The sequence below is a fragment of the Musca autumnalis genome, unplaced genomic scaffold, assembly GCF_047663935.1.
Source record: "Musca autumnalis isolate F117 unplaced genomic scaffold, ASM4766393v1 scaffold_4, whole genome shotgun sequence".
In the NCBI taxonomy this organism is placed as follows: domain Eukaryota; kingdom Metazoa; phylum Arthropoda; class Insecta; order Diptera; family Muscidae; genus Musca; species Musca autumnalis.
In genome coordinates this window covers 229,353,603-229,375,635 of record NW_027411977.1, presented here as the reverse complement: position 1 = coordinate 229,375,635, position 22,033 = coordinate 229,353,603, and the positions used below count along the sequence as shown (strand labels likewise).

Genomic DNA, 22,033 nt, shown 5'->3' with positions numbered 1-22,033 from the left:
TTGTCCTGATCACAAATATATAAACTTTTCCGGGGGAAAGTCCATACTTCCCGAGGTATGGTCTCTTAAGTTCCGAAAATTCCCTTGTTAAAGTAAGAAAAAAAATTAAATTAAAAAGAAATGTTGTTTTCGTGCCCTAAATTGGCTCCTGTCCATAAGAGAAAGTCTTAAATCCGTCAGCTGGTAGAGTATATAATTCGTTCCGAAGATGCCCAAAGACGCGCCAAAGCAACCTACCTCTGCGCCTGAAAAGAAACGAAGAAAAAAAACCAAAGATGTCAATATTATAAGATAGGAAAAGTCAATTGTGAAAAATTAACTGTAGAGGGAGTTAACCTCTGTTGCTATGATATCATAGCAACATTCTGTTAAACGAAAACTGTTACTCATTGGAATATTGACAAGAAAAACATTAAAACTCAAATTTTACCTTAATAAGGCAAAAATAAAAAAAAACACAAAACACGAAGTTAATGTTTTCTGCCGCGAGAAATGGGAATCAAAAACGATTGGCATTGCTGTTATCAATTCCAGTGAGTTGTGTAGCCATCTGAAACCAAAATGTGGAACTATTAGCATATGTTTTTGGAAAATGCATTTGTTCGGGTCTTTATTGCTATACGTCTTTGAAAAAACGGTTTTCAGGGGTTAATAGATTGAAAAAGTATACCTTTCCAGGGGCTTTATTAGCTGGAGAAGCGAACCTCTACAAGCCCTGTAGAGCTGGCAAACCATCGATATTCCCAACATTAGATATTTTCGATATAATATTTTAAAATATCGATTGCTATCGATATTATAGTTAATCTTTCAGCACCATTAATCTGGAGATGAAAATGTTAGAAATGTCAATGCTTTTCTTGACATTTTGCACGAGTAGTTCACACAATAAAAAAAAAAACATTTTACTTTTCCGGAAAATGTGTACGTGTGACTACCCTGTCGGACTTTTATTAACCAGTTGATAAAATGATTGATAATAGATCGTTAATTTTTAAACTGACTAAAAACTGGACGAAAAGTTATCTAGATATGAACCACTCTGAAAACAGAAACATGTACCTTCTGCAAAGTATTTGTGTTTGTCGAAAAAATAAGGCACAAATCTATAAATAATTCGCACTTGCTTTTTCTTAATATTCTTCGTATAAATGCAGCATCCAGTTATAGAATACAGTGTTGATGGACTGAACATATTCGTACATATTACTCATATTATTCTAGAATTGAAAAGGAACACAACAAACAACAAAAAAGAGAGAGACAAAGAGAGGGAGAGAGAGAATATGAAAAGTCAAAAATATAAAACACACAGAAACAAAAATTGTTTTTTTTCACATTATGTTTTAAACTGACTACAAATAGGCAAAAAAAAGTTAGTTTATTATCAGTCGAAAAGTTATCTGGCGTTGGGCAATACTGACTACTCAGGCGCTCATCGCCTTGTAAAATTATTCAGTTGGCATAAGGGAAAATAATCGATAAAATGCCACTTACATATGTTAAAAAAAAGCTAGCTTTATGTGAGCTTTAAATCGGCCACAGTCCCTACAGGGTACGGACTTACTTTCTCACACACACACAAAACCGAAAAGCAGCGAAATTTCTATTTATTTCAATGAATTTTAGGTTGGGGGTATTTGTTCCCATAATATCGATATGCAAAACTATCTATCGATATTTAATTTTTAAAAACAATCGATTTTATCGATAGTGCCATCAATTTTTTGCCAGCTCCACTACAGGGTTCTAAAGTTTATGTTTCTTTCATGGCAGAACTACCAGGTAGTGGCATCACACCAGCTGATCGAATATGAAAAGTCAAATCCCTTTATAAAAAAATTATTTTTGTTGTAATTTCCCCAACAACATTAAGAAAGTTTTGACATAACATATTCAAAATTTTACGATGCCACTACCTGGTAAATTGTGCCATGGTTTCTTTTCTCGGTCAGCTGTTTTGAAGAAACGCAGTTGACAACAATGACAAAGAACAGCTGTTTTATTGGTAGTGTTGCCATACAATTTATGAGAGCATGAGGAATGTTGACATTATTACGCCGCCTAGATGGCGCTGAGTAAAAGATTTTAATGGGAAGCCAATTAAAAATTGGTTATAATGAAAAAATAGGGATAAAAATAATAGAAAATACTACAAATTAATTTATTTATTAAATTTTCATAATAAATAAATAATGCAGTAATTTATTTAATAAATTTATTAGATTGGTGGGCTAAATCAGAAATCTATATTCAATAGAGGGGAAAAAATCTTCTGGAGGACTACAGTAGGAGTATTCTGTAGAAGAGAATACCATTGTAGGGGACTTCTATACAATAGAAGACATAGAAGACCACCAAAGAGTTCTTGTACATAACAGAAGAAGCCAGTAGGGATCTTCTATGGAATAGAAGAGCACCGTAGGAATCGTTTGCTTCTAAAGAGCCATTCTGAATGAAATTGTGTTTCTATAGACCCTTTATGAATAGAAGGGTGCTTCGATAGACCCTTTGTGAATGGAAGGGTGCTTTGATAGATTCTTTCTGAATGAAAGGGTGCTTTGATAGACCCTTTCCGAATAAGAGCTTGCTTCGATAGACCCTTTCTGAATAAAAGGGTGCTTCGATAGAACCTTTCTGACCTTTCCTAAAGACGGAGGTATAAAAATATTTCGGATTCAAAATTTTATATTTTTAAGAATATTTTAAAAATATATTAATAATATTTTTAGATCTATAAAACAATTGAAAATATGTGTATCAAAAAATATTTTGGATTTTTAAAGATATTATGAAAATATGTTTAAAAATATTTCGGAATTATAAAGAATATTTTGAAAATATATTTTGGAGATATACATACTTCAATATATTTTCAAAATATATTTAAGGAATTTTATGGAGTTAAAAAAATAATTCACTTTGGCAGTTTTGTTGAGATGTATGTTTTACTTACTATTTGTTGTAGTCAAGCTTAATCTCATATTTGTTGTTTTCAAATTTAAAAAACAACAAGTTTAAAGTGGGTTGTAGTTAAAATTGATTACTTTTGGGGATGGCAGAGAATACTAGTTTCGTCCAACGCCACTTGAGAACTGATGAGTCCAAGTGGCGTTGGACGAAACTAGTATTCTCTGCCATCCCCAAAAGTAATCAATTTTAACTACACCCCACTTTAAACTTGTTGTTTTTTAAATTTGAAAACAACAAATATGAGATTAAGCTTGACTACAACAAATAGTGAGTTAAAAAAATATATTTTAAAAATATTTTTGATTTTTAAAGAATATTTTTTTTTTGGATTTTTAAAAAATATATTTAAGAGGTATTTTGGATTTAATACAACAAAACTATTTTGAATTTCTAAAGAATATTTGGAAAATACATTTAAAAATGTTTAATATTTTATTTAATATTTAAAAATATTCTGAAAAAAATATAATTTTTTTTTTTTGGATATTTGAAGAATATTTTGAAAATATATTTAATAGATTTTCTGGAATTTTAAAGATTATTTTAAAAATATATTTAAAAATATTTTGGATTTTTAAAGATATTATGAAAATATGTTTAAAAATATTTCGGAATTATAAAGAATATTTTGAAAATATATTTTGGAGATATACATACTTCAATATATTTTCAAAATATATTTAAGGAATTTTATGGAGTTAAAAAAAATATTTTTTAAAAATATTTTTGATTTTTAAAGAATATTTTTTTTTTGGATTTTTAAAAAAATATATTTAAGAGGTATTTTGGATTTAATACAACAAAACTATTTTGAATTTCTAAAGAATATTTGGAAAATACATTTAAAAATGTTTAATATTTTATTTAATATTTAAAAATATTCTGAAAAAAATATAATTTTTTTTTTTTGGATATTTGAAGAATATTTTGAAAATATATTTAATAGATTTTCTGGAATTTTAAAGATTATTTTAAAAATATATTTAAAAATATTTTTTGAAGGATATTTAAAAAATAGTTAAAAACGTTTTTGATTTTTAAAAAATATGCTGCATTTTTAAATATTTTGAAAAGGTACATACAAATATTTTCGATTTTTAAAAAATATTTCGAATTTTCAGAGAATATTATACTTAAAAAATTTAAAGTTTAAAATATTAAAAAAAAATACATAAAAATATTCGGTATTTTTAAAGAATATTTAGAAAATAAGAAAATAAAATTTGAAGTTTCATAAAATATTCTGTAAAATATATTAAAAAACATTCCATTCCGGATATGGGATTAAGCCTGACTATTTTGAAAAACAAAATAGAATTCATCATCCCGAATAAAAAACGCGAACCCTCCTAATTGTGAGGCAGGGCACGGACGAAAGTGTGGTTTATTCCTGTAGTAAGCAATAACAACAAATTAGTTATGTATTTTTCGTTGAGACTCAACAAACACATAGCAGTAGGAAAGCTTTGGTTTTGTTTGCAAGTGAAGTTGCTCGAGTTTAGGCAGTGTCAAAGAAATTCTCAATCAGAGTGTTTCTTTGGACAAGTATCTATTTGAGCGAGCAATTTACACTTGAGTATAAAAAGTTTCTTGTTGAAAAACAAGGGAACTGATGAGGATCTGTGGCGAGATCCGAGACTATAGTCTTCCCTGCCTTACCCATTGGTAAATATCGCCAAATTTTCCCACTAATAAATTAAAGTTGTTTTAAAAAAATATTAAAACAACGACTAGACTATGGTATTAAGCCTGACTATTTTGAAAAGCAAAATAGAAATCCTCATCCCAAATAAAAAAATTAATTAATTTAATTAATCAAGCTATATGACATAAGGGAATTCTATTGAAAAAATGGTATCTAGCGAAGTCCCACACATCACCGCTATGCGAGGACCGTTTCCATAACTGGTTAGGTTATTGTCGATCGTCGCATAGCTGCTGATGTGTAGGACTTCGCTAGATACCATTTTTTCAGTAGAATCTCCTTAGGTCATATAGCTTGATTAATTAAATTAATTAAAAATTCGATTAATTAAATTAATTTAAAATATTTTGAAATATATTTGAAAATGATATCAAATTGCTAATGAATATTTTGAAAATATATTTAAAAAATATATTGGTTTTTATAATAATATTTTGAAAATATTTTTAACAATTTATTTTAAAAACATATACAAATTTTTCTGTATTTTTAAAAAATATTTAGAAAATACAGAAAAAATATTTTGAATTTCTAAAAAATATCGGAAAATAAAAATAATTTTAAAAACAAAATAACACGTTTTTAGTTTACTCACCTCAATCCAAACTACAACTTAGAGAAATTGTTGTAAAATATATAAAAAATATTCTAGATATTATAAGAATATTAAAAAACATTTTGAAAATATATTTTAAAAATATTTTTCATTTTTTGAAAATATATTGGATTTCTAGGGAATATTTTGAAAATGCATTTAATTTTTTTTGGATTTTTTTAAATGTTTTGAATTTTCTTTTTTATCGACCACCCGCGACCACTGAAAAAATGTAAAAAAAACTACAAATAATATTTTATTGGATTTTTCAAATTTTATTCACTTTCTGTTGTTTATGAGAAGTAAAATTTTGATTTTTTTTAAATTTAGCTTTCATAATAAAATTATGAATCAGTTTTATATGTAGGTAATATGTATATTCAAAATTCTTGCTATTAGCATCAAATTTACTTTAAACTTTAAGGAGAGAGAGAAAAGGTTTATTGGAAATATTTTTGTATAGTTGTTTAACTAGTGCTTGATTCCTAATCACATATTGTAGCACAACCATTATTAATGGTTGGGAACAAATTTCATACAAAAAAATGTCTTTCAGTTTTGAACCATACATTGTGTGTGTGTTTGTTATCTATTTCTTAACTTATTAACTAAAGCAAGAGCCTTTGAAAAAGAAAACGAGTACTTTTGGCCTTAATACCCTACCCAGTCTTATGTGGAAGGTATTAAAGTTTAAACAACACTTGGACATATTCGTTTTTTGTTTTTGCTTTTGGACTTATTAACTAACAATTATAAGATCTGTAGCAAATTTGTGTGTGTGTCTGTGTGGGAAACTATCACCTTTTTCCTCCTTAAAGACCACCATTGAGAGGTTTGCTTGCAGATTCTGTATCGGAGGCCTCAGCTGATGTTGTGCCATTTAAACATAAGTTCGATGCACCTCGACCATTGGGTGTTAGGAAGTTACTACTGGAACCATTCAATTTTAGATTGTTTATTTTTGCCGCAATTTGTAAATCATCTTCGTCGGAAGAGGCATCGGATTGTTGGCGAGGTGATAGACGGCAACCACGGGCAATGTAATTGGGTAGGCGACCCACAGAGGCCAAAATTAAACCCAAAAATGGCGGTGAGGGTTTAAGGGGTCGTGACAAATATTCCGGATGATATTGGGTACCAACATAATAGGGATGATTCCGTAATTCAATGACTTCCATACGTTGTTTGGTATCATCACAGCCCACAAAACGTAAACCTTGCTCCTCCAGTTGGGGTACATATTTGGGATTCACTTCATAACGATGTCGATGACGTTCATCCACAGACTTGGGATTACCATATAATTGTTTAATAATGCTAGGTTCATCAGAGAAGATTGTGGTACGTTTACCCAAACGCATCGTACCACCCATTTGTCCGGTATGATGTTCAGGCATATCAATTACCAAAGGATTTGAAGTTTTCGGATTAATTTCTGTGGTATTGGCATCTTCCAAACCCAAAACATTACGAGCAAATTCAATGACAGCCGCCTGGAGACCCAAACAAATACCCAAGAAAGGTTTGCGATTTTCACGACACCATTTGCAGGCCTTAATTTTACCCTCTATGCCGCGGGAACCGAAACCACCAGGAACCAAGACACCATCACTTTCACAAAGCAATTGCCATTCTTTGTGGTATTTCGAGGGAGCATCTTGTAGGGTCTCATTTTCTAAAAGACTGGAATCAATAAAGTTGAGATTTAGGTTATAGCCCACAGCCAAGGCGGCATGTTGCAGGGCCTTGATCACCGAGGCATAGGAATCCTTGAATTTGGTATATTTTCCCACCAAGGCAATGTTGACAGTTCTGCGTAAAGTTTCAGAACGGCGGGCCAAGTCTTTCCATTTTTGTAAGCATCTGAAAAACGGAGAATGAGACCAATAAACATAACCTCAAACATATGTGCACAAAAAATTACTCACTTTTCTCTCTTGCTGGGTTGTATGTTCAGCTGCAAACGTTCATTGAGAAACTCAATGACACCATTTTGTTCCATCAACAGGGGTACATGATAAATGGAACTCAAATCGTGAATACAAATCACCTGATCCGGTGCAACATGACAGAAATTCGAGATTTTCTCCTTAACCTCCGAACCAATAGGTTTCTCTGAACGGCATACAATTAAATCAGGACTTAGACCAAAACCTCTTAATTCACGCACCGAACTTTGTGTGGGTTTAGTTTTTGGTTCACCCGTTGAGGAGGGTGATGGCACCAGGGAGACATGGGCACAACAGAAATTTTCACGTTTAACACGAAATTGAAATTGACGAAAAGCCTCAACGAAGGGCATACCTTCAATATCACCAATGGTACCACCCAATTCTATAATACAAACCTGGGGTTTATTTTCACCATGCACAGGGGTTTGAGCCACCCGCTCAACCCATTCCTGTATGGCATCGGTGATGTGGGGAACAACTGAAATGGAGGGAAATTAAAGTTTTGTTAAGATTTTTGAGAAATTGTAAAGAACTCACCTTGCACTGTCTTGCCCAAATATTCACCCTTGCGTTCCTTTTCAATAACCAATTGATAGATTTTACCAGTGGTTATGTTATTATCCCGATGCAGAGTAACATCTAAGAAACGTTCATAGTTGCCCAAGTCCAAATCGACTTCACCACCATCATCCAGAACATATACTTCACCTGTAGAGGGAAGAAAAAAGGGAACAAATTAATTTTGATGTCTCAAATAGGTAAATTTTCTTTTACGATTAACAAATGTCTGGTGCATACTTTTGGGCGGTCATAAAAAATACGCACACTCTTTGATCACCTAATATTTATTTCATTTTAATTTTTCATTATTTTAATTAAATTTTTATTTATTCTATAGATTTGTTATACCCTACACCACGTTGTGGTAAGGGGTATTATGTCTTTGTGCATTAGTTTGTAACATGCAAAAGGAAACGAGATAGACCCATAGTTCCTTTTAGGGATATACATAGAATCACTTTTTGAGTCGATTTACGCATGTCCGTCTGACTGTCCGTCTGTCCATGTATTTTTGTAAACAAAGTACAGGTCGAATTTATTGTCCGATTCGCAAGAAAATTGAGGAAGATAGTGTTTTTGGTCAAAGGACGAACGCTATTTATTTTGGTAAAAATCGGTTCAGATTTGGATATAGCCCCCATACATATCTTCGCCCGATTTAAGGCATTTGGTGCACGAAACACGCTATATATGTCCGATTTCAATGAAATTTGGAATGTGCGACGGAATTTAGTCTAGAAATAAGTGTGCCAAATTATATAGAAATCGGTTCAGATTTGGATATAGCTCCCATATATATTTTTGACCGATTTGAGGTATTTGATGCACGAAACACGATATATATGTCCGATTTCAATGAAATTTGGAATGTGCGACGGAATTTAGTCTAGAAATAAGTTTGGTAAATTATATAGAAATCGGTTCATATTTGGATATAGCTACCATATATATTCTCGGCCGATTTTAGTTATTTGATGCACGAAACGCGCTATATATGTCCGATATCAAAAAAATTTTGAATGTTTTCCGGAATTTGGCCTAGAAATAACTGTGTCAAATTATATCGAAATCGGTTCAGATTTGGATATAGCTGTCATATATATTTTAGGCAGATTTGAGGTATTTGATGCACGAAACACCCTATATTTGTCCGATTTCAATGAAATTTGGAATGTGTGACGGTGGTTAGTCTAGAAATAACTGTGCCAAATCATATCGAAATCGGTTCAGATTTGGATATAGCTCCCACATATATTTTCGACCGATTTGAGGTATTTGATGTACGAAACACGCTATAAATGTCCAATTTTGATGAAATACATATTTTACATATTCACAGTGGTGAAGGGTATTATATAGTCGGCCCGCCCGACTTTAATCATTTCCTTACTGGTTTTTATTTCGTTCGAATTGTTTAATATATTTTAATTTTTATTTATTTAATTTTTAATATTAAATTAAATATTTATTTAACTCTTTATTTATTTCAGTTCAGTTTTTTATATTATTTATATTTATTAAAAATTAATTTGTGTTGTAATTTATTTTATTTTTTTTACTTTAATTTTAGTTTTTTTATTTTCATTTTTTTAAACTCTTTACTTATTTTATTTTTGTCTGTTTTATTATTTATTTGTATTTTATTTATGTATTTTATTTTCTTATTAATTTTAATTTTTATTTTAGTTTTTTTTATTTATGCATTTTAATTTCATATTTTTTTATTTTAATTTATTTTAATATATATTTTAATTTTTAATTTATTTTATCTTTTTTGCTATTTTTTATTTTTTACTTTTTATTTTCATATCTATATTATTTTTACTTTTTTTTACTATTTTTAAAATTTATTTTATTTGAATTTTTATTCACTTTATTTGATTTTTTTGTATTTGAGTTGTTTATGTATTTAATTTTTATTTAGTTTTAATTTTTTATTTTTTTTCAATTTAATTTATTTATTTTATTTACGTATGCTATTTATTTTAATTTTTTTATTTATCTTTTCTGTTTATTTTATTTTTGTTTATGCTATTTTAATATTTTAATTTATTTACTTTTAATTTCATATTAATTTAATTTTAGTTTTTATTTATTTATTTTATTTTTATATTTATTTCATTTTAATTTTTTTAATATATTTAATTTTTATTTATTTTAATTTTTTAACTAATTTTAAAATTATTTTATTTAATGTTTATTTGTTTTAATTATTTATTTTAATGTCATATTTATTTCATTTTAATTTTTTATTATTTTATTTAAAATTTTTATTAATTTTATATTTTTGTATTTTTTTTAATTTATTTTTTTTACTTTAAATTTTTTTAAAAGGTTCAATTTAGTTTATTTATTTTATTTTTATTTCTTACTAAAAAAAAGAATAAATATGAATAAATAAATGCGTATTTTTTATTTTTTTTTAGTTTTTTTTATATCTATTAATTTTATTTCAATTTTTATTTATTTCATTTTAATTTCATACCTACTTTATTTTAATTTCTTTTAAATATTTCAATTCTGTATTATTATTTTTTTTCAATTTATTTTATTTGAGTTGTTTATGTATTTAATTTTTATTTATTTTTAATTCTATATTTATTTCAATTTAGTTCATTTATTTTATTTACATATGTTATTTATTTTAATTTTTATTATATTTTAATTTTTTATTTACCTTTTCTGTTTATTTTATTTTTGTTTATGCTTTTTTAATATTAATTTATTTACTTTTAATTTCATATTAATTTAATTATTTCATTTATTTCATTTTATTTATATTTATTCCATTTTAATTTTTTTAAAATATTTTATTTTAAATTTTTTATTTATTTTACATTATTAACTAGTTTTAAAATTATATTATTTTATTTTTATTTGTTTATTGTAATGTTATGTTTATTTCATTTTAATTTTTTATTTATTTCATTTTAGTTTTTTATCTTATATAACTTTGTTAAAAATTAATTTGTCTTGTAATTTATTTTATTTTAGTTTTTTTATTTATTTTACTTTAATTTTAGTTTTTTTATTTTCCTTTTTTTATATTTTTAAACTCTTTACTTATTTTATTTTTGTCTGTTTTATTATTTATTTTATTTTCTTTTTAATTTGTATTTTAGTTTTTTTTATTTATGTATTTTAATTTTTTTAATAAAAAAATTAATATATATTTTTTATTTATTTTATATTTTTTGCTATTTTTTAATTTATTTTTAACTTTTTATTTCCTTTTATTTCATGTCTATTTCATTTTTACTTTTTTTACTATTTTTAAATTTATTTTATTTGAATTTTCATTCATTTTATTTGAGTTGTTTATGTATTTAATTATTATTTATTTTTATTTTTTTATTTATTTCAATTTAGTTTATTTATTTTTTTACGTACGTTATTTATTTTAATGTTTAATATATTTTAATTTTTTTATTTATCTTTTCTGTTTATTTTATTTTTGTTTATGCTATTTTAATATTTTAATTTATTTACTTTTAATTCCATATTAATTTAATTTTAGTTTTTTTTTCATTTATTATTTCATTTTCATATTTATTTCAATTTAATTTTTTTAATACAATATTTTATTTTTGTTTATTTGACATTTTAACTAGTTTTAAAATTATTTTATTTAATTTTTATTTGTTTTATTTTATTTATTTGTTTAATTCAGTGCAATGTTTATTTCATTTTAATTTTTTAATTATTTATAATTTTATTTAAAATTTTTATTAATTTTATATTTTTGTATTATTTTTTAAATTTATTTTTTTTTTTACTTTAATTTTTTTTAAAAGTTTCAATTTAGTATATTTATTTTACTTTTATTTCTTATTAAAAAATACGAAAAGAATAAACATGAATAAATAAATGTGTAACTTTTTATTTATTTTTTTTATTTTATTTTTTTTATTTATTTTATTTCAATTTTTATTTATTTTATTTTAATTTCATACCAACTTTATTTTAATTTCTTTTAAATATCTCAATTCTGTATTATTTTATTCAGAAATTTTATAAATATTTTATTTTTCCAATTTATTTTATTTGAGTTGTTTTTGTATTTAATTTTTATTTATTTCTAATTTTTTATTTATTTCAATTTAGTTTATTTATTTTATTTACGTATGTTATTTGTTTTAATTTTTAATATATTTTAATTTTTTATTTATATTTTCTGTTTATTTTATTTTAATATTTTAATTTATATTAATATATATTAATTTAATTTTAGTTTTTATTTATTTATTATTTTATTTTCGTATTCATTTCATTTTAATTTTTTTAATTATTTATTATTTTATTTAAATTTTTTATTTATTTTGCATTTTTAACTAATTTTAAAATTATTTTATTTAATTTTTATTTGTTTTATTTTATTTATTTATTTTAATGTCCTGTCCATTTCATTTTAATTTTTTAATTATTTTTTATTTTATTTAAAATTCTTATTAATTTTATACTTTTGTATTATTTTTTTAATTTATTTTATTTTGACTTCTAATTTTTTTAAAATGTTCAATTTAGTTTATTTTATTTTTATTTCTTATTAAAATAATAAAAAATAAACATGAATAAATAAATGAGTAATCTTTTATTTATTTTTTTTAATTTTCTATTTATTTTATTTCAATTTTTATTTATTTTATTTTAATTTCATACCTACATTATTTTAATTTCTTTTAAATATTTCAATTCTGTATTATTTTATTTAAAAATTTTATAAATATTATATTTTTTCAATTTATTTTATTTGAATTTTGTATTTATTTTTTATTTAATTTGAGTTTTTTAATTTTTTTAATTTGTCCTGCTAATTTTATTAATTTGTCCTGCAATTTATTTTATTACCAACGAAAAATTAATTGACCCACTCCTGCAGCGTATCAGGGTTAAATTAATCGTGTATGTTCTGAGACACACTTCACCTCTCACTTCACGCCTCAGGCATTTTGTTCACCCTATTTACTCCTATTTTTGCGATTTTTTGGAGCTCAAATTCATTAGGGTATTTAAAAGGAAGAGTACATTCAGTCCGTCCATAAAATACTCGAAAAATAACCGTAAACGGGGTGAACAAGGTGATTGAGGCGTGAAGTGTGTCTCAGAACATACCACAATATTCCAACTTTATACAAATTAGGCGTCAATATCTTTCTTTCCATTAAAATTGACATGATATTCTGTATTATGTACATTTTTCTGTGATACTCCCTGATATTCATTTAAAAAATTGTTAAGTTCCTGCCAAATAATATACATAAATAGTTATAATGAATGTATAAAAATAAAATATTCAACTTTACACAACCTTTCCGCCATTTTGTTGCATTGACTGTGTCCATTTTGTATGACAAATGCAAAGGAGAGAGCACACCACCATGAGATTTTCATACTCATCAATTCTTTATGTTCTTTATGACAGTTATAGGCAATAAATCCTTACTTTTTGAAGCAAATAATAACTTTTGATAGGTCATTACTGTATTTTGTTTTAATAAATTGCTATAAACAAAAAGGAATGTAACTATTTTTTGATATAAAAGGCATCAAATGGTAAAATACACGAGAGAGTGAGATTGATCATCTGGTTATGACATTGAATGCAAAGATGGGAAGTTTACATTTCACATTTGTGTATTGAAAAGGTAAATACAGTTGAACCTCGATTATCCGTGAATCGATTATCCGGGAACCTCCATTATCCGTGATAGAAAAGAAATGTTGGGCTTTTTTCCATTTCTTCTATTTTTCGTTATAAACTTCATTACCCGGGAGTAAAAACAGACTTTCCAATTAATTTGATTAAGCAAACAAAAGGTAAAAAACGAAAACTGGAAATTCTCCCCGTATTACACAATTTGTGTATTTATGGTATCACAAAAACCACGGGACAAAGTCAACTCAGATGAACCTGATGATGATGATATTATGTGTCCTTCTAAAATTTGGTGGATTACCGTAGCAAATTTAATAAAAATTGCAGATTTTCATATTATTGTACAATATTATGCCATTTTTACTTAAAAATATGTTCAAAAACTACATAAAAGCATTGCCTCCATTATCCGGGAAAATCGATTATCCGTAATGCCCCCGGTCCCGATCATCACGGATAATCGAGGTCCGACTGTACAATAAAATTATGCGCCCACAGCAATGTTTAATCATTATTTTGATTATTTTTTATATTATTGACTTGATACTATCTAAGGATGTGTAAAATTGACTTTAAATGCCATGTAAAATGCCACGAGAAAGACCGATGAAATCACCTGTTACTTTTTTCATTGCAAGGATGGAAAGTTTAAATTTATTCATTGACAAAGTATAGACATATTAACAGGGGTACTTTATTTAAATATTTTTTCATGTAATTTGGATATTTGAAGCCATATTTGTATTATAAATTGATATTTATTGCAATGCCAAAAAAATAAAAACATATGAACACGAAAAATATAGAAAGAGAATGTCATTAAATTACACTGTTGCAATGCAAGGACGGAAAGTCTTAATTATTGCAACCAAAATGTAAACAACAGGAGAAGCAATGGTCATATATCAGAAATATTCTATAACAATTGGGTTCTCCACGACATTAAACAACAAGAATGTCTAAAATCTCTCTGGCCAAAATCATCTAAACATCATAAAAAGCTACACAAAAGAAATAATGCAAAAATAACGAATTTTCGTAAAAAATGATGAGGACAAAGATGGGAAGTTTTAATTAGTTCGTTGTAAACAAGAAGGGAACATATAGAAAGCGGATATGCCGCTTCTATAACGAATAATTGTCTGTAAAGAATAATTCATCAAGGTACAAATATAGGGGGTTATCATGAATGAAATTTCCTCTTGAGTTTTGTTTTTCCGCCGTTGCAACTTAAGGGAGAAAGTGAAAAAAATCACGGGGAATTGTCGTTCATGATAATCCCCATAATTACTCACTCAAAATAGTCTCTTTATAAAGACTTTTCACAAAAACGTATTAATTTTTTCGTTATAGAGAAGTTGGACATAAGACCTCTTATTTGACATAAAGAAAAACACATTTGTGGCTTGTTTTTGTTTTTCAACATAAATCCATCAATAAAATTAAACTTTTTTTTATTCATAAATTTTATTTTTTTTTTCGCTCATAGTTTATTTAAACATATACTTCTTATAAACGATATACATTTATAAACTAAATAGAGATATATATTTGTTGTTTTGTGTTACATAGTAAATGCTCTGTTGGTAGTTTCCTTAAGGTTTATAAAACAAAAATAAACCCAGAAAATGAAGATGGTAGTAAAGTTATACAAGTGTCAGGTTAGGTTACCTAACCTATGAGATTTAAAAAAATTGTTTGTAATGGTGAAAAAAAAATAACTTAAAAATTAAAAAAATAAATGCTGATATTCTTGAGAATTGAAACATTATCATGTAATGATATTTTATTAATATTAATAAAAACAAATTAAATTAAAAAATAATTAAGTAAATAATTCAAGTATTATTTTTAGGAGCATAATTCGTTTGTTTTGCAGGAATATTTTTGTTTGTTTTATTCTTTTTAATTTCCGCTTAAGAGGAACATAATTTATATACAAAATACCTAAAGTATGAAAAGTTTTTCATTGAAATGAATTGAAAGGGCTTTGAAGGGTTTTAAGGTTAGATATGTTTTGGCACATAAAAAGAAGTTAAGGTGCAAACACAATGAGAGATTCATGCTTATCAAAGCCTCAATTTATGTAAAAGAATATAAAAATGGAAGATCACATTTTAATTAGATATGTCCCCTTTATTCTTTTACATGAAATTGAGCGTGCAGTAAGCGACAAATGTGTTTGCACCTTTACTTCCAAAATTTTTCTTTGAGATTTCACATATTTAACTGCCTGCGTTTCGCTATGATTTGAATCCCATGGTTCAGTTTAAGGCCCGTTCTCCTACCGTTTTGATTTTTCCCCACAGGTATGTATCCCTTACGGAATATTAGTGATTAATATCTAGGGAAGTATAGGCTTCCGCACCAAACAATTTACATTGTTGTAATTGAGAACTCAAGTGCTAACTGTGATGAAAATATCAAAACAGTCCTAGAGGGGACCTTAAACTGAACTTGTTGCCATGGAGTTGGAGTTGGGAAACCGCCAGTCGTTTTTTTTTTTCTTCCTTTCACCTTCACTTCTCATTCTTTTTCTTTTTTTTCGAAAACTAAAAAGTAATGACTTTGGTTTAAGTTTTTTTTCTGTGTGTGTGTTTAGGCCTAACATAACCTCACACTTCTTATTTGGATTCCTCCAAATCTTCTTTGTAGAGCTCTTTAAATATTAGCTTTTGTATTTTGGTACGTATCCTTAGCTTTTGAGCAGCTGTGAGCTGTTTCATATAGGGATGTAGCGATAGCAGATAATGATAATCATCATCTTCCGGCACCAGAGGTGTGGGTGTGGCCGTCGAGGTATCCATTGATGAGGAACCATTAAAATTACTATCCTCTGAAAGTCTAGGCCGTTTGAGTTTCAAAGCTGGTATTAGACCATTGGTATAGGAATATTTGGTAAAATTTAAATTTTCATGGCTGCCATGGAGACAATTGGCCACATTGAGAGGGAAATCATCGGACCTTTCTTTACTCATGGCTATGGCGGCATTGTTGTTACTGCTAGGTGGTGGATGATGAGCCTTATTGTAGAGCGGTGGTGGTGATACAGAACGGATTTTTTGTTGTCCTCCACCGCCGGCTGGGGCCAAACAGGTATTGGGTAAAACCAATGCACTGGGCAGGTTAGTGGTAAGTGATAGTGGTAATACCGAGGGTAGGGGATTGTGTGAGGCTAAACCACCATTGACGGCTGCGGCGGCGGCAGCATTATTCATGGAGGCCAAGGTGGCTGCCACAGCAAAGGCGGTGGTATGGGCCACTGGGGGTGTGCCTTGAAACAGATTTAAAGCTGTCAATGAGGCTGAGGCTGATGAAGAGGGTGGTGAATTGGATGTTGTACTGGACACTGAGGACACCGAGCATGAAGATAATGAAGAAGATGAGGCAGCAGCCGCAACTGCGGCACTAGATGAGGAGGCTGGTACTGTTTGTAGAGATAAGGGGGATGATGCAGCTACTGGTATTGGTGGAGCTGGTGCTGTTAGTGCTGCAGCAGTTGTTGTTCCTGCAATTGTTGTTGGTGGTGTTGTTGGTTGGGTCAAACACAATCCCAATGCCATTGGACTAACCGCCGTTGTTGAGGATATTGTGGTAGCCTGCTGTTGTTGTTGCTGTGTTGTTGCCGCCGTTGTTGCCATAAGTAATGGTGTTGCTATCCCTGTATTGCTGTTGTTGTTGCTGATTGACGCCTGCGTCAAATTTGTTGCAGCATTGTCGAGAGATTTTTTGGACAAATCTTGTACCTCCTTATCGAAATTCTTTCGACTATCTTCAATTTTTATTATGGCTCCAGGCACGGTATTTACCACTGAGGTCAAGGGTTGAGAGTGGGCTGCCGGTGGTGTGGTCTCGGTGACCTCATCATCATCTTCCTCAACATCATCTTCATCGAACTCCTCATCACTGTCCTGTATGCGGCGTATTAGGCCATTAGTGAGATCAGGTTCCACCACTGTCTTTTCACAATCTTGGCTTTGTTGGGCAAAAAAGAAGGCTTGATCCTGTTCATTTTTGGGTACACGATGGCGCATGTGTTCCGCTGTGAGTGGAAGAGGAAGTAAAGGTAAATTTCAAATAGCTTCTTCTTCTTCCCGCCAAGCCTTGTCATACTTACTCAAAAACAATAGGGCATAATAGTGTATCCATTTCGACTCAAAGGTGGCAGGCTCCACCAGAAAATCACCATTATCTGCCCTTGGTATGCGTTTGTACTCTACACGGAAATTGTCACGCAAACCCTTCCATTTGGCTTTTAATACCACCTCTGGAAGCAACAAATACACACAAAGTTAGCTTACTTGTCTGCTAGAGAATCTGATAAAAGACTACTTACTTGGCAACTTGTGTTCCGACGACAGTTCATCCCACATTTGCTCAAGGAATGCCTTGTTGCAATGGAAATTGCGATTCCATATTGCCGGACGTTGTTCCACGTCCCTTATAAATTGTTCAACGTTTAAAACAATTGTGGATTTCTTGGGAGCCATTTACAGAGGCAATTTTAGAGGAACATCAACGGAGCTTTAAAATCTAAAAAGTTACCGGCAAATTAAAATTCACTTCGTTCGTTCGTTCTTTCTTTTCAAATCGATTTACAAATTGTCAATAGAACCAAGGTGTACCACAGCGCCGCGCTGCTTTGTTTTTCGTTTTTTAGCTTTACTTTCAACTCCTACAACTTGTTCAACCGTTATGTTAAGCCCAGCACAAGCTGAAGAAACACCACAAAAAATCAAAGCAATGCAAATTTAACTCCCCATGCTTTTTGTTTTTGTTGGGGGGCACAGCAAAAGAACATTGGTTTTCATATTCATCATCTTCCTATGCTCCCGCAGCACTCACACTTACTCTGAGAGTGGTGTATTCCCAGCAAACCAATCGTACCGACATCGTAACAAAATTCGGACGATACGTCCGATATCTGATCCGAAATCGTAACGATATCTTAAAGAATGTTGTATGAAGTGGTTGACATAATTTCGGAACGAAATGTCAGAGCGACATCGGATCGATTTCGTAACGAAATCTGAAGAAAATCCTTGGGAAATTCGGAAAGGAAATTTCTTTCCGACATTCGTTCTGAAATCGGTACAAAATCTGAACTATTTCCTCTCCGAAAAATCGTTTAGAAAGACTTTGCTTCCAAAATTGTTCTGACGTGTCGGACATCAGACATTTGGTTTGCTGGGTTCTGTGTGTGGCTCGCTCTTCTTCCCTTTGACACATGTGTGCATACATGGTTGGTGGTATTGTTATTTTTGCGACCAAACGATGATGGCTGGCATTTGACAAAGTATTGGTAGTTATGGCTATTCCTACCTCCCTTCCCCCAAAGCTACGCAAAAGCAGAGAAAGAAAGAAAGGAAGACGCTTTGCCAACAAATGGAGGTATGCAAAAACAATAATAACAAAAAAAGCAAGCAACAATGTTTATTGTTGCTCGGATTTTAAAGTATGTGGTGCGTGCGTATGTGTCTGTCTGCTTGGCGACGACGAAGAATTGCAATAAAGCAGCAACCACGGAGGAACTTAGAATGCGCCAAACCAACAGACCCGACCGGACAAACGCCAAATTGACAGACAGCTTTATTGAATGTGTGTGATGAAGCAGAAGCTGAGTGAGGTGTTGACGACGACGCCAACAACAAAATATTTAGCTGCACTGTAAATTGGTTGCTGTTTTGGTTAAGCTGTTGCTGGCATGTATGCAAGGAAGAAGAGATGAAAGAAAAAAAAAAGAACTTAGCATAACATTTCACTCAACTACTGATCGTTACATACATATTTACAACAACAAAACAGATTTAATGGCATAATGATTAGTCCCATGAGACATGAGAGCACAATGGGGAAATCCAGTGAACAATTTCATCCATACATTTGGCTCTTTAAACATCTTTAACTTGACAGACAATTGACAAATTTTCAAATGACAGTTGGCATGCCAATCATAACAGGTCCAGATTTATTTGCATTTTAGGCAATTTTCTTGTGCGGCATTTATTAGTTTGCCGGTGAGAAAGGGTGTTGGGAGTTAATGAGGGATTTCCTCACCCCTCCCCCCCCCCATCCATCAAACTGTCTTTTTTTTCCTTGAGAACAATTTTCTAATGTAAATCTGCGCCAATCATAGTACCTATATCAGCATCAAAAAGCTTTAAAATATCAACAAAACGTTTAATGAAAGTAATTAATTTATATTTCAAGATAATACCTAATTAAAAATACGTTTTTTAATTGTTTAGTTAATTATTCCTCAAATTCCGTCAGGTTTTGCTCATTTTGGCGTTTTTTTCCCAATTGATTGACAGAAGAGAGTATGCAATGAGAGTAGCATCATTATGAAGAGTTAAAAGACCAAACAAATTTATATTTTTAGCAGCCATGAATAGTTTCCTATTTATTTTGGACATTTCGATTATATTTTCACACCCCAAGACAATTTTGGAGGAGTTTCAATTGTTAAAAAAAAGACTCCATAAACGGCCATAAAAAAGAAAGAGCAATTGTAATTATTCTTCATGTGACAGATGTTAGCAATTCACCTGTTACACACAGAGATGGGAAGTTTTAATTGACTTGACCTAAATATCTATAAAGCACAACAAAATAAATCAATTTGTATTTTAATAAGTTAATTATTGTTTTATTTACTCGATTGCTGTTGAGGAGCCATAAATATAGCTATGGAAAATATAATTGAATTCTCAACAACTTTTTGACTCTGACTCTGAAAACTTTGGGCAAAGGACAAAATAAACAAAATCACCTGTACCAAACACAGAGATGGGTAGTTTTAATTGACTTAAACTAAACAGAAAGGAAAGACACAAAATTAATCCCCAACTATTTTAAAATGATAATTATTGTTATTATGTTTAATTGAGACAACAAATATAGCATTAAATATAGGATTAAATTTATTAACAACTTTTTGTCACATTTTATGCATTAAGGGGGTTTCTGTGTTGAAAATTAATAGAGAGAGAGTATAAAATAAACAAAATCATCTGTACCACACACAGAGATGGAAAGTTTTATTTGTACGGAACATAACACAATTATCATTCGGGCCGTTATCGAGAGAAGTATGGAGAATAAAGAGCAAAAAAAAGACTACTAACATCTTTACAAATCCACGGTAACAGGTTCGTTGTTTCGGATTGAGCCGAAACCAAAATCATTTCGCCCAGCGGCTGCCAAACCAGCATCAAACCTATGCTGCTACAACAACAACTAAAGCTGAAAACACATCCGACATCTGAGAAAAGTTTTGCGTTGGGCGTTGAGAAAAAAAAACAACAACAACAGGGCGACGCCGACACCAAAGTCCAGAGTTGATATGTTTGCCGGCATATATTTAAAATGAATTTGAATTTTTCGGCATCATGCCGAACAGTGTAAAAACGGCCAAAACGACACAAAACTTTACCCAAACGTTGGATGTGTTTTCAGCTTAACAGATTCGTTGTATCGGAGTGGGCCGAAACCAAAAGCATTTCGCACAGCGGCTGCCAAACCAGCATCAAACCTATGCTGCTACAACAACAACTAAAGTGGGGTACACACGATCAGTTTGGACTGTCAGTTTTGCTCAAATAATCGGTTGCTTGTCGGTGTGACCGTTCATTTTTGTCAGTCAGTTTGACACTTATCGTTATTTCCGAAAAATCGACAGTCAAAACTGAAAGGTGTATGAAGTAGGGATAGGTAAGTCGACTTTCGATTAATCGACTTTTTGCAGTCAAAAACTCCAAAAATCGTAGTCGACTTTTGTATGGAGGGAAAATCGCATAATCGATTATCTTGTGTTCGATTTTCGAGTTTGCCCATAGATTGTTGACTTGGCGATTTTACAGTTTCAAAAGATAACTCGGAAATCAGTGAATAGTCAGTCGATTATCTGCCGTTATGAAAAAGTCGAATTTCGATTTTTAAAACAACTCAAAAATAATATAGTAGCAGAAATTTTCAATAACTAACATCTCAGCGAACCAAATGTCTGATGTCCGACACGTCTGAACAATTTCGGAAGCAAAGTCGTTCTGATTTCGTTCCGATTTCTAAACGATTTTTCAGAGAGAAAATTGTTCAGATTTTGTACCGATTTCAAATTGCTACACGACCCAAGAAGTGGTCATAAACTGGATGAAAACGCAAAAGTGTTGAACTTTTACACTAAAGGTCCTCCTAAATCACCTTCAAACTTTTTTGTAGGCTATCAAACTACCTTATCGAGTATCAAACCATCTACAAACTTCGTAGTCGGGTATCCAACTACCTTCAAACTCATTTGTCAGATATCAACCCAATTAAAAATTTTTTGTAGTTTATCAAACTACCTTTTCGAACATCAAACCGCCCTCTGTCGGGTATCAAACTACCTTCTCGAGTATCAAACCACATTCAAACTTCGTTGTCGGTTAACCAACTACCTTCAAACTTCTTTGTCAGATATAAACCCACCTTCAAATTTCTTTGTCGGGTATCAAACTACCTCAATTTGCCACACGACCCAAGAAGTGGTCATAAACTGGACTAAAACGCAAATGTGTTGAACTTTTACACTAAAGATCCTCCTAAATTAC

At 29.9% G+C, this 22,033-nt stretch overlaps 1 protein-coding gene across 5 annotated transcripts in view; it reads right to left on the bottom strand.

Moving 5' to 3' along the window:
* Positions 1–5,527: 5,527 nt before the first annotated feature.
* Positions 5,528–22,033, bottom strand: part of Ctps (CTP synthase) — an 84,656-nt gene continuing 68,150 nt past the window's right edge. The window contains exons 1-4 of one of the 5 annotated variants that reach the window (XM_073981403.1): positions 17,779–18,163; positions 7,763–7,933; positions 7,202–7,703; positions 5,528–7,136 (exon numbers count right to left, since the gene is read on the bottom strand). In XM_073981403.1, coding sequence (XP_073837504.1) covers positions 6,086–7,136; positions 7,202–7,703; positions 7,763–7,933; positions 17,779–17,932 — 1,878 coding nt within the window. In that variant the 5' untranslated portion in view covers positions 17,933–18,163 and the 3' untranslated portion in view covers positions 5,528–6,085. Of the gene's footprint in view, positions 7,137–7,201; positions 7,704–7,762; positions 7,934–15,974; positions 17,485–17,559; positions 17,710–17,778; positions 18,391–19,659; positions 19,723–22,033 lie in introns of those variants that run through there. The other 4 variants (XM_073981401.1, XM_073981402.1, XM_073981398.1 and 1 more) reach the window with 4 other exon arrangements.